The 16390-nt window shown below is 34.6% G+C and overlaps 1 protein-coding gene across 5 annotated transcripts in view; it reads right to left on the bottom strand.

Moving 5' to 3' along the window:
- The window catches only part of RB1CC1 (RB1 inducible coiled-coil 1), a 93556-nt gene that overhangs the window by 38520 nt on the left and 38646 nt on the right, over positions 1 to 16390 (bottom strand). For all 5 annotated transcript variants that reach the window (XM_047724565.1, XM_047724568.1, XM_047724569.1 and 2 more), the window contains 7 exons: positions 8521 to 8705; positions 8169 to 8355; positions 8002 to 8083; positions 7680 to 7741; positions 6226 to 6329; positions 5596 to 5722; positions 3607 to 5507 (listed from right to left, as the gene is read on the bottom strand). In XM_047724565.1, the coding sequence (XP_047580521.1) occupies positions 3607 to 5507; positions 5596 to 5722; positions 6226 to 6329; positions 7680 to 7741; positions 8002 to 8083; positions 8169 to 8355; positions 8521 to 8705 (2648 nt within the window). The remainder of the gene's footprint in view (positions 1 to 3606; positions 5508 to 5595; positions 5723 to 6225; positions 6330 to 7679; positions 7742 to 8001; positions 8084 to 8168; positions 8356 to 8520; positions 8706 to 16390) is intronic.

The raw sequence follows: 16390 nt of genomic DNA, 5'->3' as shown, positions 1-16390 counted from the left end.
CCATCATAAGGTAATGCTGTCTAGGTCATGAAACCATAAAGTTGGGTATACACTGCAATGTACCATCACAAGTTAGATGTGGCATACATGAGATCCAACAAAATATGGCACAAGTATGGCACAAACAGATCAAGAGGTTTCAGGTTCCCAAGGGGCCTTCTCCTGCTACACTGCCTCCTTTCTCTCCATCACAATTCTGACATTGACTGAGTGAAAAAAAACTGGCAGGCTTGGTTTCATCATGATTCTGTAAAATATACTGACACTATTCAAAAGTACAGTTGAGGTATTAGAGCCCCACTGAGAAGTGGTTCTAAAGAACAGTAGCAAAGGGGAATCTTCCCACTGGCAATATGTTAAGCAGTATACCTAAAGTTACTAAAGAGGACAAATGGTCAGGGGCAAAGATTTGCAGTGATTCATGGAGACTGGCCAGCCTTTGGGTGGATAGTGAGAGACTTTAAAGAAACTAGATTGAAATCTGGTGGGAAGATCTCTGGAAAAGAAATAAGGACCAGCCTCTTGAAATGTGCAGGGTATGTAAGTATGAGGATATGTAAGTTCTCTGAATATATTATGTCTGACTGTGAGAAACCTCTTAATAATCAGATGGGTAACCTGAACATTCTGGAGTATCAATCAGTCCTATTCAAAAGGCTGACGAACAACTGTCCGTACAGGCAGGAAGTGAGGTTACATATAGGCTCAGCAATATGGACTCCTATGTATTTAGTAACTAGCAGTGAGCCCCCTGATATTGTAGTGCTCCTCTGGGAGACCAGCCAGCTAACTTGGTGGCATGCTGATTACACTGGACTGCTTCTATCAAAGAGAACAGTAATCTATCTTCACAATAACAGTCTATTATACTCCATATAGAATTACTTTCCATGCCCACAGTATTTCTGCAAAAAATTACCATTCCTGAACATACAAAAAGGCTTATTCACTGCTATGATACTCTACTAGAATTGCTTCTAAACTTGGAATTTCACTGTACAGTGAAACATATGTAGCTATAGCCTCATGCCCATGGAAATCACTTATCTTACCACAAATGCCAATTATTAAACAGCTGGTTTGATAAAACTGTGGATCAAAACATTAAAAACTCATTACAGTACCAGATGGGTTCCCTGCCCAGTGTAGAGCCCAATGCAGGGCTTGAACTCATCATCCTGAGATCAAGACCTGAGCTGAGATCAAGAGTTAGACCTTAACCAAATGAGCCACTCAGGCACCCTGTCATTTTGAATGGCTAGAGCAGAGAATGCAGAACATATCCTGAATCAGATTATTACTATGTGAAACTAATTCTCCCACAGTTAGAATATATAGGTTGGAGAACCAATGATAAAAACTGGAGTAACACATGTTTAACTAGAATTTAAATAAAGATTTAATACAAGAAAAAAAATTGGAATAACTATTATTCCAATGAGCCAACAGCAAAAATTTTGCTTCTTATCCCTACAACTTTGGATTGTGCCAGTCTGGTTTCCCCAAGAATTCCTTTACCAGGAGATACCACCAGGGTCCCACTCACTGGAAGCTTAAGCTACCACAGGGATACCTATGGCTCATCACAGCACTGAATCAACACAAAAAGAAGGAAGCTGCAGTTATATATTGATATTTAACTTAATTATCAATGAGAAACAGTTGTTCCTAAACAGTAAGGCAGAGGAATATGCCTGGAAGTCAGAAGCTTTTCTAGGGTATCTCTTGGCACTTCCATGTCCACTGATAAACAGACAAATGAGAAACTACAGCGACTGTACTACAGGAGGAATCATTATTGGCAGTCTCTTCTGGTTAAGTAAAATCAGCTGAGGTAATGTTTAAGGTAAAAAAATAGAAGGAAGCTGTAAATACCTACTAGGGTTATGAGACTAGTTATAGAAATAAAGACTACCACAATTAGGTCTACACATAAGGATGAATTTCTTTTTTTATCCTTATACATTCTCTTGGTATCTCAATATGTAGTAAGTATTGTGACAATTGTAATTAAACCTGTATTTCAGTATTTAACCTACAGAATATGAAACAGAGACTGTGTCTGTACAGAAAGAAAAATGAACAGAGTTCTAGGATGGCTGCAATGACATAAGTTATTTGGAAGAATAACTCCTTTGGAAGAGGGTGAGACTATCTGAGGAGATATGAAAGACATAAGCTGAATCATGTCCAACAGAAACATGACATTTTAAGTGTCTTTATTTGGAAGTTCAATATGGGTAAATGAAAAAAGAAGGACCCTTGGGTTGGAAATGGGGTATATACAGTACCGGACTGTCATCATCCATCCATCACTCTCATCCCTCTTTTAGAATCTCATCTGTACTGTACTGCAGAAATGTGTATTTCCCAGAATCCCCTTCTAACTGCAAGTTTGCCAGTAAAAAGAATATGTACAAGACTGGAGAGCAGGAAAGCTTGGTGCACCCTGATGAAATTTCACAGGAGCTTCCTGTCAAGTAACTGAGAACTACCCTTTTGTGTTGCAGACTGAGCCACATTACTGGTGCTCTGAAGAGATTCTTGGTTGCTACAGCAATTTTCCAGTGAGCCATGAATAACTCTCAGCTTTGGTGGGTACTTCAGCATCTATTTTCCTGATATTTCACCCAGAGCTTTCCTGATTTTCAGCAGTCATTCCCTTGATCTTAGCTCCCCCAGCTCTCTAAACATTTGTGCAGGCCCTAATTACTGTATTAAACCCTCCAATCTGCCCAGAATACATAAAGAGTTCTTGTTTTCAAAACAGAGTGGGAGGTTTAACTGAATGCCATTATATGAAAAGTACACAGCAGAGTTTATCACAAGATGTTATAAAAGTGATGAGGCAAGAAATAGGTTAAAGTATATAAGGTATTCAAACCTACAAATATATTCACTGAGAAGAATTAATGACGGAACTAATTGATAATGATCTAGAAGTTAGTCATTAGGCCATAAAGCCTGTCAATGAAGTTTAAAGAGCAGAAATACTGATCAAAAGGTAGTAATATCAGTCACAATATTAAAAATGCAAAACAAAACAAACAAACAAAAAAAACCATCACTGTATAAAACCTGGAATTTAAAGACATTATCTTTTGAACCACAGAGGAAATGACCAAAATTGTAATATTAAGGAAATAACAGGATGAAACATTTAGCCAATTTGGAATTTACTCTTTAATAAGTGAGCACTACTCAGATGAAACTATTATCTTTCACATATATGCTATTTAAAAAGAATGGTAAAGAGTAATTTTCAACAGAAGAAATTAAGTAAAAACATCAATAAACCAAAAAAGGGAAATTAATGAATTAAAAAGAAAGAAGCCCAAAACATATGAAATTTTCAAAAAATAATTTCTCTGAAAACCCAAGATACTCAGCCATTTTTAAAAGCCACTAATGAGCTTATGCAGTCTATTATTTTTTTAAATGTTTACAAGAAACAATGAATATAAAGTAAAAGATTGTAGTTTATAAAAATATCTCAATTACTATATTGGCCTACGATAAGGAAGTAAATCAAGGTACTGTGATTATATAAATAATTAAAATCTGAATCACCAATATTTTAATTTTAAATTTTAAAGCAATTCTTACCTCTTTGCTATTTGATTCTCAAGATGTTTAACTTTTTCTAGTAACTCTTTCTCAACAGCATCTCTCTCCAATTTAAACTCTTTTAGGGCAGTGTGAATAGCTTCTTCTTTTTCACAATTAAGCTTCTGAGTTAACTGTTCTCTGTCTTGTTCCTGGCTTATGACAAGTTTCTCTTTGTCTTTCTCAAGTTTCTGAATAATGGCTTCATACTTCTCTTCCTGTTGGGTAAGTTTTTCATCTTTTTGTTTTTCAAGAGCACTCAATTCTGTGTCCAATTTACTCTGCAGTTCAGCTATTTCTCCTTTCAGGTTTTTTTCTATTTCAAATGCTTGGTGATTCAATGATGTTACTTTGTTTAATTCAGCTTTAAGCATATCAGATTCTTCTTCATGTCTACTAATTAACTCTGAAATGCACTGATCTTTTTCAATTGTCATTAAAGTTCTTAGCTCTGCCAAGCCCACCTGATAGTTTTCATTATTATCCTGAATCCTTTGGTTTAGTTTACTTATCTCTGTTCTCAAATTTTCTGTCTCTTGTTCAAGGAGAGATTTTAAGGTCTCCTTCTGCTGGGCTCTGCATTCTTCCAGCAAAATTTTTATTTCATCAGTTTCTGCTTCCTTCAATGCAAGTTCAACCTCTAACTTACATCTCATGTCAGACAAATCTGAAACCTTCAGTTTTAATTCCTGTAACTGTTGTTCTTTTTCCTGGATAACTGTGGCATGAGACTCTTGTATCTGATCGATTCGTTGTTGATTTTCCTTTTTTAGTTTCTCCAAAGACACTTTATGGTCTGCGATAACTTTCTCAAACTCCTGAGTGTGCCTGACACGCAGAGCGTCCTCTAACTCCTTTAAATGACTTTGCTCTAAACACTGAAGTTCTGTCCGCAACAACTGCATCTTCTCATTATTTTCAACATGGAGTTTCTTTAAGTCTTCTAACACTATCTCTCGTGACTGTTTCAGTTCATTAATTTCACAATTTTGAGTGTGCATTATATTTTCCATCTCTAACAACTTCTGATCCTTTTCATTTTGCAAGCAGATAACAGCTTCTTTTTCATGTTTAACCAAAGCAAATTCGTTATCTTTATTTTGTAAAACCTCCTCAAGGCATACCAAGTCTCCTTTAAGCTTTTTAATTTTGTTTTCATTTTCTTCACTTTCTTTCATTAGTGCATCAAGTTTGCCTTCGTATTCACTTTTTAAAGACTGCAGCTCTTTTTGATGTTTTTCATTTAGTGTTATTTCCAGAGAATATTTTACTTTTTCAATAATGTTTCTTATTTCTAGTGCTGTACATTTTAAAGAATTTGAGAAGTCACACTGTTCTTTCTGTACAAATGTTCTGAAGTGGCAAAGGTCTTCCTTGATGGTTTGTATACTGAAGTGTGAGTCTTGGGCAACAACTCGACATTTTTCCAACTGGACATTTAGAGAAGCATGATCTCCTATATCCTCTTTACCACATACATTTGTATCCTGCATCCGTCTACTGTCTATCGCATTGATAACAGATGAATAAAGTGATTCCACCATCATTTCTGGACTCTGTGGATCACTTATAGGATTAGGAGATGACAAATTTTCTTCTATTACAAACTCATTTACAGCAGACATAAAATCTGATTCAGGGCTTTCTGCTAATGAATCTAAATCTAATGAAACTTGGTGAATAGTCTGTTCTATGTTTGGATGGGGGATAGTTTCAAAATCAAATGTATGTGCATCAATGCTATCTGGAGATAATTCTTCTAAGGGACATACTGCAGGACATAAGGGATCCTGAACAGTGAGTGGAGGAGGAGTTCTTGGTGAGGTAGTAGTTGCAATTCCTGTTGCACTCTCTATCCTTGGTGACGAAGCCGACTGTGGGGATGTCTGACTCATGGATGCCTGGAAAAGAGAGGAGATAGGCTTACAGAGCTGTAGCAACAAATATTTTACGCTAATGAAACAAACCATTTGAAAGAACTTAATTTGCCTTTTGTTCACTCAATAGATCTGTAATGGTCTGTGACATTTCATCCAAACTTTGTGCTGCTTTTACCAAATTATGTAGAGCAAGTACATGCTGGTGTAGAGGTTCAAAGTCACAAAGTAAGGGGACCCTGAAACAGAAAGCAATATAATTAGATTTGTGATTCCACAGTGAAAAGATGGATGCCTACAACCAAATATTTCCAACTATGTAAAAAAAAAAAAAAAAAGAAAGAAAAAAAAATTACAGTACCATCATCCCCTTTTAATCAACACCAGAAAATAGCTTAAGAGACCTAAGACATAATCACTGAAGTGATGAATCAGACATCTCCCACGCTATACACAAAGTGAGAATAATTACTAGAAAAAAATTAATTACATGTAAGGCACTAATTTCCTTTATCTTCCTTTTCTGATCATTTGCATATTCCCTAGAAACTTCCTAAAGCAGCATATCAGTCTATCATAAAATATTTCTATATTATGGCATCTCCTGAGACTATCAGTGCTACTTTCCACAGCTCCAAAATAATTAAAGTATTTTAAATGATAACTAAAGTTAAAAATAATCGTTTCTCGGCCTTTTGGCTAGATCAAGTGTACTAAAGTTAAAAATACTAATGATATTTACCTGAGGAGTGGCTGAACTTCTGAAGGACAAAATGATTGAAGAAACTGTAAATCTTTTAATGAAATATCTGGAAGTTCACAGTCAAACTTTCGAGGCTTCTGTGTCTGTACAAAAAAAACAAAATAAAACAAAAACCAAAAAACATACAGTACAAATTTATAAATTTTTACTATGATTAATTTCAATATTAACAAAGAAGCAAAAATGCTACAAATCATCTACTGACATTTAAGAAATAGGATAAAATAAAAATGAACTATTCAATGACCAACATGGTATACTATTTTTCTGAGTTGTAAATGACTGGGGATCATAGCTGTTGGTGATCCAACTGCTGTGGCTGTTCCTCCCTTTCTCGTCAGCTTTTAAAAAATGGGGTAGTATCCTGTCAACATCAAAGAAACCCATTTGTTTCACCAGCAAATAGGTCGTTCCTAAATTTTTCTTTAACTTATAACAAGACCATGAAGATCTCTCTAGCCTTAGCCCTATGTCTATTCCTATCGTTTATTAGGATGTCTTGGTGTTTTAATATGGTAAAAAGTTTTTTCCTATGTAACATGTCCTTCCTTGCCTTTCACTTCATCTTTCCATTATTTTCCAAAATAAAAAACTCTTAGTAAATTTCAGTTTCTTAAAAAAAATTACCTGGTAAGTCCTACCATTTCTTTATAATATTGCCAAGAAATACAACTTTTAAAGTAACTCTAATCATTTCAATCACTACCTAAGCAGATTTAGAGATGTCAAGATGCTCTTCATTAAATGGGGGTCCTAGATATAGGAGTGTGGGACACCCTATTATATCACTCATTTTTAGATATTAAAAGATTCATACATTTAAGGCCTAAAAATCCTGCAGTACAGAAACATGTTTAATAGCTAAGCAGTGCATCTGAAGAGAAAACAAACAAAAAGCCTACAGCATTTCCCAAACTTCTCTGACCCGTGGAATCATTTTTTCTCATGAAATAAAACGAATGGTCCCCAGTAATCCTGGTTTAAAAACACATTTATTTTTCAAGATTTCAGTGAAGGCCACCTGAAGAGTCACCCTATTCTCATTAGTAAACACAAGAATAAAATGAGGGTGGTGGTGGTGGTGAAGAGAATGAAAAGAGGAGAGGACAAAAGGAAAAGAAAGGACAGGGATGGGGAGAGAATGAGGGAAGGGAAAGATAAAGAGAATGAGAGGAGGGCAAAAGACAAAGACAAAATAATAAGACAATCTACTCCTCCCAAACAATATCTTAACAGTGTAATATGGCTTATCCTTCTGTGTTATGAAAACTCTTCATCAAAACCTATGAATATACTTTAATAAAGTTTCATGACAAATGGCTTTTAAAATCAAAAACATTTTTAGTTGATAAAAAAAGATTCTATGTTTCTGAAAATATATCTACTTCTGAATACGTACAAAATTTAGTCATAGTTAGAAAATTAATACATACACAAAAGGATGGGGGCCAGGAGTCCAATCCCCTAAACAGACGATTTCTTAAAAAGGACTTCCCTGTGTAAAGAAATTAACAACATGATAATTTTATAACTTTGTATTTCAGAGGAAAAAAAATTTCTGGTTTTTGAAAAACAAATTAACAATTCTTCATATTTAAGTTTTAAGAATGGATTCAACTTTCCAGACCTTAAAAAGAATATTTCTCCAAATTTCAATGGTAACTTAAATCACATAGAGGCTATATAATAACAGATTCATATTGACAAATAAAAACAGCATTTTTCATTAAAAATAAATTAGTAAAGAACACTTACTAAATAATTTCCCAAAGGATTCCCTTTTTGACTTTTCAGCTTCATATAATCGCTTTCCATCTTTGACTAAAGCACCAGCCCACTAAGAGAAGGAAAGCTTATGTTAATAATCATACACCAACTCATTAAGGCTCTTACACAATGAAAAGAGAATTCAACTTGCATACCTCCCTGTAGTGTTTTATGAACATTTTTCTCCTTACAACCTCAACAACAGCTATGCAGTACATCTGAGGAACTGTACTAAGAGCTTCAACAATTTTGACTCTTTCTAACAGTTCTATTACAAGGCGGAGCAAAGCTTGCAATTTCTCTCCATCTTGATCAGCATGAAGCATTACAAAGCAACACCACCTACAGAATGAAATTGAGATACAAAACTCTATAAAAATAATCTAATCCCAAGTTAATCAACCAATCAAGTATTTCAATATAACAATAAAAGTACTCCATTACTTGGCAGAAATTTTAAAAAATCACTTTGAAACATCCAAAATTAGATGTAAGAGAATCACTTACTTCAGTCTGACATGTAGGTTATTTGCTAGTTCCTGTTTGGCAGTGGTACACTTCTGTTTAATATCCAACAGTTTTCTATGATTTTGCAACATAATCATCAATTGATTTGCGTGACTCAGGCACAAATCAGGTAAAACAGATGCATCCTTCAAGTTTTCAGCTCTCATCTGATTAGCTAAAAATCCCTTTGAAAGAAAATATTTTAAAGGACATTAACCTGGTTTCATAAAAGATATCAACATTCATTTAAGAGGAAAATCTTTGTTAAATATGAACTGTTCTACTTTTAAAGATTTTATTATCTACCATCCTGAATGTAGATATATTCATAAAAAAAGATTATTTTTAAGAACTCTGCTCATCTAGTTGTTTCATTTTCTAGCTAGGAAAAAAAAAAAACCCACTGGAAAGATAGAGTAATTTATCCAAGGACAGACACTCTTAATAGTTAAATTAGAACTAGAATTTATGCATCTAGACTCCTACTATACCATGGGTCAGTCAGATCATGTATTAAATAAAATATGGTCACTGATTTTAGCCATGAAATAACTGACCTAATCTAACCAATGATATTCAATAGTACTTTGTACCCTTCCCCAAATGAATATCAATTTACTGTACTTTTTATTAAGAAGTCATTCCTCTCTCCAGTATTTCTGGACTATATTTTGTTCCACTATATATATATCATTACTCATATTAGAATGACTTAAATGTGTAATTTTATAATACATTTTATTATTTGATAAGAAAAATAACTATTATATTTTTTCTTGGCTATCCTTACTCATTTATTTTCATAGGTGAACTTTGAATCATTCTGCTAAGCAGGGATTGTGTTTAGGTTCTAAATTAATTTAAAATAAGATAGTTGTGTGTATAAAACATAAAAAAAAAAACAAAAACCCAACAGCAAAAACTTAAAAAAGGTCCAAGACATCTTGTTAAGGTTATTACTAATTGTTTTTATTGTACTTATAGGTTCTTTTTCCTACTGCTTACTGAACAGTTTTTGTATTACAGGAGTTTTATAATTTGCATGTCCATCTGACAGCCATAATTGCTACTGTAAATAATTATCTGTCTAGGAACTTAACAATATGGCTGACAATAGCATGTCTTCTAACTTTTTGGTAGTTCTCTCTGTTTCATGTCTTCCTAAATTTCAAAAAAAAATATTTAAATTTAAATGACATGTACTAAACTCAAAACCATTTAATATCTGAAAATAAAACAATTTCAATAGGAATTTTATATCTTATTTCCTTTTCAATATGCTATATGTTCCACTGTGGCTATATTTTTTTCTGAACTTAAAAATAACTTACTACTTTTATCAATTGCATTAAAATCTTAATAGGTTTCCACTACTTTTTACTGATCCAAGAAAAACATATAATCCCCCAAATTAAATTCTAAAGCAGTAATGAGGAATTTCTTGACACCAAAAGCACATACATGCCAAAGTTGCCAAAAGAAAAAATGTTTAGGGGCACCTGGGTGGCTCAGTGGTTTAAAGTCTCTGCCTTTGACTCAGGTCATGATCCCAAGGTCCTGGGATCTAGCCCTGCCTCAGGCTCTCTGCTCAGTGGGGAGCCTGCTTCCTTCCTCTCTCTCTGCCTGCTCTCTCACTACTTGTGATCTCTGTCAAAAAAATAAAATAAAATCTAAAAAAAAAATAAGAAAAAACATTTAAATCTGCTTTCAATAAAATAATTTCTGTATTTGAAAAAAAAATAATTTCTGTATTTGTCAAACCATCCTTAGTGTAATATTTAGACTAAGTAGTAAAATACCTAAGAAGTACAAGCTTCTTAAAATAAGTCATCAGAATGAAAAGTACAGCATAGGGAACATAATCAACAATACTGTAATAATGTTTAATGGTGACAGATGATAATTACACTTATCATGTTAAGCAATGAGTAATGTAAAGAATTGTCCAGTCACTTTCTTGTAGACCTAAAAACTAATGTAACACTGTATGTCAACTATACTTCAATAAAAAAAGTTTAAAAAAGTATAAAAATCCCGATGTCATTTTATTATTAGTATTTTTTATGTGTAAGTAAGGATAGATATATACATGATATATAAGTTTAAGAGAAAATTACATAGCTGAGTGATGATGGAAGGCAGAACTTAAACTATACCACATCCTAATGTGGTATAACCTGAATTTTTAGCAGATTATCTAATAAGAATTAAATAATCATGACAACATTCAAAAGAAATCTAACTAGCTCTTAGTTACTATAGTACTTACAACTCCCCTCAAGATGTATTCTGTGAACTTTTGGTTTAGGGAGCAAATTTCCTATTATTTTCTTATTTTGTTGATAATCTTTAAAGATAAAAATATTACTAGGGGCGCCTGGGTGGCTCAGTGGGTTAAGGCCTCTGCCTTCGGCTCAGGTCATGATCTCAGGGTCCTGGGATCGAGCCCCACTTCGGGCTCTCTGCTTGGTAGGGAGCCTGCTTCCTCCTCTTTCTCTCTCTGCGTACCTGAGATCTCTGTCAAATAAATAAATAAAATCTTAAAAAAATATATTAGTAGAGAAATAATACACACTGAATAAATTTTCAGGGCTCCAGTGTTAACATAGCTTCACAGATCCGGTTAAGTTTCTCTGTCAGTTAAGGTAGAAGTGTCTATAAACCTCAAAAGTGTTGTGGTCTTAAAAAAAACTACTCTCTTAAAGCTGCCTGAACTGGTCTTTATCATATAAGATATTTAGATGATAAATCTCCTTCCACTGTCTCATCCCTTCTTTCTCTTTCTCCTTTTTTTTTGAGAAAGAGAGTGCAAGAGAGCAAGTGGGGTGGGGGGGCAGAGGGACAGAAGAGATAAAATCTTCAGTAGGGTCCATGCTCAGTATAGAGCCTGATGTAGGGGCTTGATCTCACAACTTTGAGATCATCGCCTGAACTGAAATCAAGAGTTGTACACTCAACTGAGGTACCCAAGTGCCCCCTTTTCCCTTTCCTTTAAGAGTGGTTAGAAGATTTAACTGCTATGTTGCTAGAATGAATTACACAAAATTGTGTTTATACAAAATCTAAAATCAACTCCTCAAATTGATTAATCTGAATTTATCTACTTTTACTGACCACATGCTGAAGGAAATACTGATTAAAAAAAAAAAGAAAATATCTGCAATGGAAAAAAAAACACATTAGCTATAATAAAACTAACAGATGAGACATCTGCAAATAATAAAAAGGTCCCAGACCAGATTTTTATAGAGAAGTCTAACATTCCATAAACTCAAGGCCACCCTACCCCAAATTCTTTCTCTCTCTCTCTGTCTCTATTTTTTTAGTGGGGAGGAGAGAGAATCTTACACAGGCTCCACGCCCAGCTCAAAGTCCAACTTGGGACTCAATCACATGACCCTGAGATCAAGACCTTAGCCAAAATCGAGTCAGATCATAACAGACTGAGCCAACCAGGCACCCCTCATTCTGTAAATACTGACTGTGCACTTACTACAGGTAAAGAACCTGTAAGGCACTGTGATTAGGGCAGCGAGGAAGAGAGATTAGAAACCTTGTTTCTTAGAGCTTACTATTTTTTTCTTTGTTTTTCTTAATTTCTACACCCAGTGTGGGACTCAAACTCATGACCACAAGATCAAGAGTCATGGGCTCTTCCAACTGAGCCAGACAGGTGCCCTGGAGCTTGTATTCTTAAAGAAGAAATTTCATTTAAAAAAAAAAACCCACATAATCACTTAAATGTAATTATGACATAGCCCATGTACAACCTGCTAAGAAAAAATATCTGATCTGATCAAGACTGCAAAATTAGAGAAAACTTGTCTGTGAAAGTGATGTGTCGGTTAAAACCCTTGCCTTTATACATCCCTTGGCAGTCAAACACATAAAAATATAGGAGTGAAAAGTTCCTCCAACAGCCATGTATACCTAACTTTAACTAGTTATCCCTCATCTCTCATAAGCACATTTAGAATTATCTTATTATAGCCAATTTCTCTCAAAGCTATTCACTCAGGCAAGCCCAGCTGACATCTATGGGTCGCTAGGCCTTGATTTCCATCTATTTTACATATTAATATTTTACATACTCAGTTTTATTCTGAATATATAATGCACTTATATTGAAGCATATGTAGGAACACTAAAAATATTCACTGAGGAATAATTAAATGAAATTTAATTGCCTCTCAATATCAAAAGGGATTATACACTATACTACTTGAGGTATCAATATCCAAGAAAAACATAAACATTTTTATTTGAGAAAAAGAGAGCTAGAGAGGAGGAGCTGGGGGAGGGGCAGAGGAAGAGGGAGAAGCAGACTACCTCCTGAATGGGAAGCCTGATGTGGGGCTCAATCCCAGGACCCTGAGACCATAACCTCAGCCAAAGGCAGAAGCTTAACCGACTGAAACACCTAGGCCTAAACCCCGGAAAAATCTGTTTTTTTTTTGTTTTTTTTTTTTTTTTTTTAAGTAAGAGTATTATGTTCTAAAAGTTAAATTCTATGAGATACTGTAACTTAAAATATTAGCAAAAGCTGGGAACAAATTAGGGGGAAAGAAGATGGTTAGACAAGGTACTTCTATGATCACCGGATGCCAAAAAGTAGTTTTCAAATTTTCCCAGGAACAGTATAGGACATATCTACTATATTTTTTACAGTCTGGGTTCAAGAAACCCTGGAAGGGTTCAGCCCTGAAAAACAAAAATATAGGAGCAAACAAAAAAGGATCAAGAAATGCTTTCTCTATTTTTTAAAGAAAATAAAGAAGTACTATTAGGTCCTTTATTAAGCAAATACACTTCCAGGAAAATGACCTATTCTTGTATTACACAACTCCATTTGCTGAATCCAGTGCAGATGAGGATAACATCAGCATTAGATTTTTTTTTTTTAATATAACCAAATGCAAAACCCTTCCTTTTTAGCTGCCGGACTGTAGTAGAGCTACTATACACATATTCCCCCCACACCCTCACACCAACCCCCCAGAGATTTGAGAGTAAAGAAAGGAGAAAACAGATTACCTAGATAAGAAAACAGGAAGTCCTGGTTTATTCAATCAGAGAAAGAGGTATAAAGAAATTTGGAGATTTTAAAGGAATGATGAGTTCATTAAATTAAAGACGAAAAAATGACTAATACATCTGACTCCATCAAAATTTAAAATTTCTGTTTAACAATCTTCACAACACTATCAACAAAGAGACGGTATCTGTATTATTTACAATAGACAAAGGATTATCCAGATTACATATAAAATAAATTCTTACAGAAACCTTAGGATAAAAAAATTGGCAAATGAAAATTTAGAGGAAATAGATGGCAAATACTGATATAAGGGAAACTGTTCTTCTCATTAATTACTGGGAGTGTTGACTGATTTTTCCTTTATGGAGGGTATAACATTACTAATTAATATTTAAACTGCACAAACACACCAGAATCTAGCAATTCAATTACTGAAGATTGTCCCAACATGCACATAATGATAGAGATGTACTGGGATATTAAAACAATGTTTGTAACAAGAAAAACTAGAAGCAACCTAAATGACTATCAAAGAAGTCTGGTTAAATAAATTATGTTTGATTCATTCTATTGAGGGCTAAAAAAGAATGACCTTGGAGAAACAACAAAAAAAATCAGAAATTCAAAGCTGTCTCAAGTGATGGTAAACTATAATTTAATGATAATGTAGACCAAGCTTCCTATGGCATTAGTTACTAAAGACCTAAGAAAGCAGTGAAGGAGAAGAACCAGGATCTAGAAGGAGGAAACCTAGGGAGGCCAGTTAAGCAACTAGGAATTCTTTGCCCTAGAGACAAGTGCTGATTCCTAAAGAGGAGCCCAAAGCTAAGAATTAAAAAAAGCTATCCTTCTGACATTCTCAAGAAGCTATGAAATAAAAAACTGGAGATCGGGGCCAGCCAAAGGAAGTGAAGATAGAAAACACTTTGTATTAGTACCCCAAAAAGCTATATCCTATAGAGTAAGATTCTACAAAAGTAGACTGGCCATCACAAGGACTCTAAGATCAACTTCCCATCACCTAAATCCCTGATGTTGGATTAAGATAACGTAAGACTGTTATAGCCCCTACCACATGCAAACAAATTCTCTCCAGAAGTGTTACCTTAAGCTTCATATTTCCTGTTTTTATTTATTCTTTTTTAAGATTTGTCAGAGATAGAGAGGGAGAGAGCATAAACGGGGAGGAGCAGGCAGAGGGAGAAGCGGGTTCCCTGCTGAGCAAGGATCCAGATCCCCACCTGAGCTGAAGGCAGATGCTTAACCAACTGAACCATCCAGGCATCCTCTGGGTTTTTCTTATCAAAAATAATTAGGCACATGAAAAGGCAAAACCACATGAATTTAAACTATAGGAAACAACAGAAAATATCCACAGACACACAGGCACAAGTAATGGAGTTAACAGATAAAGAGATTTTTAAATTACTAAATGGTTAATGTAATCAAAGAGATGATGGATGAGTCTGAGTATTTTGGTAGATAATTTGAAACTATATAAACAAAAGAACCAAACTGAAATTGTAGGGCTAAAAAAACCCCCAAAATTACATATCAATAAATAGGTTTAATAACAGCTATTCACAGCTAGAAAAAATTAATCTGCGTCAAAAGAAATACCTGGAATAAAGCACAGATGGATAGGATGATGGGAAATGCAGGCTATCAGGGTAAATGAAGAGAATGAGATGAAAGGTCTAATACATGTGTAAATGGAATCAATGAATGAGAAGGGAAAGAGCAAGGTAAAGGCAAAATTTGAAGAGAAACTGGCAATTTTCCCAAAACATATGCCATTATACCACAGCTTCCAGTAGTACTACAAGCGCAACGCAAGGAGAAATACAAAGAAAACCACATTTTGTCATATTATAGTAAAACTGTTAAAAACCTAGAAGTAAGTCATGGAAAGTCTAGATTCTACATCCAGAGAAAACATCCTTCAGAAATAAAGGTGATTTAAAGAAATTTTTAAATGACAAAGACTGAATTTTCCACTAAAGGATACTTTAAGATATTCTAATGCCTATCGAACTTACAAGGATGCATGTATTACTTAAAAGAAAAAAAGCTAATATGGAAGATAAAATAATTATTAATGGTAAGTTTTTAAATGATATATATATGTATATATGTATCATTTTAAGAGAGAGCAAACGACCAGAGGTGACAGGGCAAAGTAGGAGAGATTTTAATCAGGCTCCATGTCCAGCATGGAGCCTGACACGGGGCTCAATCTCATATCCCTGAGATCATGACCTGAGATGAATTCAAGAGTCAGATGCTTAACTGACTGAGCCACCCAAGCGTCTCCCAAATTTTTTAAATTTTATTTTTAAATGATAAAAATAATCCAAAGGGCAAAAGCAGAAAGAGATACAATTGGAAGAAAAATTAGAAATAGTAATTATATTAAATAAATGGACTGAATATTTTTTCTAAGATTTTATTTATTTGACAGAGAGAGATCACAAGTCAGCAGAGATGCAGGTGGGGGCGGCGGCGGGGGGGAGCAGGCTCCCTGCCAAGCAGACAGCCCAATGCAGAGCTCAATCCCAGGACCCTGAGATCATGACCTGAGGTGAAGGCAGAGGCTTAACCCATTAAGCCATCCAGGTACTCCTGGACTGAATATTCTAATCAAAAAATTTCTCAACTTACTTTGAGGCCTTCATAAAGTCAATGCCCAACTTGACAAATACATACCGAATGAATAACACATACACACAATATAATTCAGTTTGCCAAAATGTTACACTTAATTCAGAAATACATGAAAAAGACAATATATTATGACCATCTTGAGTTTATTTCAAGAATCCAAGAATGGTT

Source organism: Lutra lutra, chromosome 4 (genome assembly GCF_902655055.1).
Source record: "Lutra lutra chromosome 4, mLutLut1.2, whole genome shotgun sequence".
NCBI lineage: Eukaryota > Metazoa > Chordata > Mammalia > Carnivora > Mustelidae > Lutra > Lutra lutra.
Note: the sequence above shows the minus strand (reverse complement) of the source record. Positions and strands in the feature narration are given on the sequence as shown.